Here is a 2,838-nt window from a genome sequence, read left to right on the forward strand (position 1 = left end):
ACTCCATCGGACTCCAACCGACTCCATCTGACTCCACCCAACTCCAACTGACTCAAACCAACTCCATCTGACACCAACCGACTCCCCCTGACTCCAACCGACTCCATCTGACTCCACCCGACTCCAACTGACTCAAACCAACTTCATCTGACTCTAACCAACTCCATCTGTCACCAACCAACTCCATCTGACTCCATCCAACTCCATCCAACTCCACCCAACTCCAACTGATTCCACCCGACTCCAACGACTCAAACCAACTCCATCTGACTCCAACCGACTCCACCTGACACCAACCGACTCCACCTGACTCCAACCGACTCCACCTGACTCCACCCAACTCCAACTGACTCTAACTAAAATTGAAAGTATAAAGACTGAAAATATAAAAATAAAAGATACTTCAAAGTATGAATAAAAACCACAGCAGTATATTAACAATAGTAAAATAACACTGGTTCAGATTAGGGATGCACGATATATCGGCCACCATATCGGTATCGGCCCATATCGGCTCATTTTTTCTGTTATAAATAGTAAAATAACACTGGTTCAGATGTTAAGACACAAACTGTAAATCTCATTTTAATGACTGAGTTTGTGTTTAGGTACAATCTCCACATTTATTAATAGAAATGTTGTCAAAACATCTAGAATGTGAACTTTGTTTGACCTCACCTCCTTCAGTCTTTCCCTTGTTTTCTTCTATTAATGTCTGCATTATTGTTACTCTTACATCTTGTATCTTTTATTCATTTTGAAATGCAATTGCTTCCGACTGTACTCTGGATAAGCATTTGAATGTAAGCACGGCCAACATATCGGTTATCGGCTTTCAAAAATAAAGAATAATCGGTTATCGGTATAGGCCAAAATTTTCATATCGGTGCATCCCTAGTTCAGATGTTAAGACACAAACTGTAAATCTCATTTTAATGACTGAGTTTGTGTTTAGGTACAATCTCCACATTTATTAACAGAAATGTTGTCAAAACATCTAGAATGTGAACTTTGTTTGACCTCACCTCCTTCAGTCTTTCCCTTGTTTTCTTCTATTAATGTCTGCATTATTGTTACTCTTACATCTTGTATCTTTTATTCATTTTGAAATGCAATTGCTTCCGACTGTACTCTGGATAAGCATTTGAATGTAAGCATGTGTCAATCGTGACACAATGTGATGAGGAGGATTTAAACATGAAATATTTTATGAATACATTCGACACTAAAAAGATGAAATTAAACAAAAAACAATGAAATTAGTCAAACTAATTCTATTTAAACCTTAGGTGGAATTGGCTGTGAGAATCACATGATCCATCTGCTGATTCAGACCCGTGTGTCACTCAGGATGCTGCCTAAGAAGGGATCTGTCTATGTAGACATGAGCGTCTCTATTAGCGTCTCAAACAGGACAGAAATAAAGCGCATCAGAAACAGAAGCTGCTCTTCCTCTCTGTGGTGGGATGGAAGTGTGTCGTGCCGACGGGTCATGCGTGTGTCTGAAAGCGTGCAATTACAGTCCAACACCGCGCAACACCGAACTGACGAACAACGCCAATTACTGTAATTATACAGACGCTTCGAGAGCAGAGGCAGCGTTTAAAACAAACTCCACCACAAACTTTCACAATAATAATTCATCACTGGACTATTGTCTCCAGCAGATAATGCTGCACTCAAACCGCTGCATAAATCAGCTGCAGAAGTGTAATATTACTCTCAGTTTCATATTAGATCAAAGCTGATTGTGAAACGTGTTAAACATATTCACTATTAATGAGACCAAAACATCTCGTCAAGTCAAGTCAGCTTTATTTATCAAGCGCTTGTAATAATACAGATTGTGTCAAAGCAGTTTTACAGTATTAAATATGAAAATAGTGTGTCAGTAATGCAGAAGGACAATAGTAAACACTCAATCTTCAGTTAAAGGCAGTTCATCATTGAATTCAGTTCATCATCATCCAGCTCAGCTCAGTTTAAATAGTATCTGTGCAATCAAGTCCACGATCTAGGTGATCTAGGTATTTCTGACACAAACTCAATAACGAGGCCTAGTGTATAATCTCACTTAATCATTTTCTCTTTCACTTGGATCTTGGTGTACTTTGAATCAAAAGATCAGATGAATGCATCAGTGTGAAATCAGCTAGTTCAGACTCTGATTCTGATTGGACGATCGGCTCTAACCTGGTGTGAGTGACGATGTCAGTCAAGGCTCCGCCCTCCAGGAACTCCATCACTACCCAGAGTTCATCACTGACCAGATAACTGTTGTACATGTCGACCACGTTCTCGTGATGGTAGTCTCTCATGATGACCACCTGCAAGCAGATGAACAGGAAAACATCTAGATGCTCTCAAAGACCTGTGTCTGATCATCTCTGCTTCATCATGAATGAGGGCTGAAAATCATTTGAAATAAAACAGCAGTTATTAGCATGCAAAGTCTGCGAATTGAGTATATATATATATATATATACCGTGTGTTTCAGAGTAAAGCGGCTAGAATACTTACAAATTGTAGTTCATTACTGATTACAGATTACGTACAGATTCGTACAGATTACGAAATCCAGATTACATGTAATCAGCTACTACCCAGCTCTGATAACGAATATTGCAGTTAATAAAACAATCTGGATTACACATATTACGTAATGTAGTCTGACTACTTTTTGATTACTTTTGACCTAACTCGATTATCAAATAGACTTGAATTGGATTATTTTGTACCATAAAAAAAACAACAACAAAAAAAAGAAAATATATTCAATTTTTTGTTGTCAACATCATGAAATGCATTAAACATTACATTACTCAGGCTTTCCCAAA

The 2,838-nt window shown here is 38.3% G+C and overlaps 1 protein-coding gene across 1 annotated transcript in view; it reads right to left on the reverse strand.

Annotated features, from left to right (window-relative positions):
- The window catches only part of LOC107557904 (serine/threonine-protein kinase PAK 7-like), a 14,142-nt gene extending 11,756 nt beyond the window's left edge, over positions 1–2,386 (reverse strand). Inside the window, exon 1 of the mRNA XM_016241484.1 lies at positions 2,194–2,386. Within this exon, the coding sequence (XP_016096970.1) occupies positions 2,194–2,318 (125 nt within the window). The 5' untranslated portion in view covers positions 2,319–2,386. The remainder of the gene's footprint in view (positions 1–2,193) is intronic.
- Positions 2,387–2,838: the final 452 nt, after the last annotated feature.

This window comes from Sinocyclocheilus grahami, unplaced genomic scaffold, assembly GCF_001515645.1.
Source record: "Sinocyclocheilus grahami isolate Dianchi unplaced genomic scaffold, SAMN03320097.WGS_v1.1 scaffold623.1, whole genome shotgun sequence".
Lineage (NCBI taxonomy): Eukaryota > Metazoa > Chordata > Actinopteri > Cypriniformes > Cyprinidae > Sinocyclocheilus > Sinocyclocheilus grahami.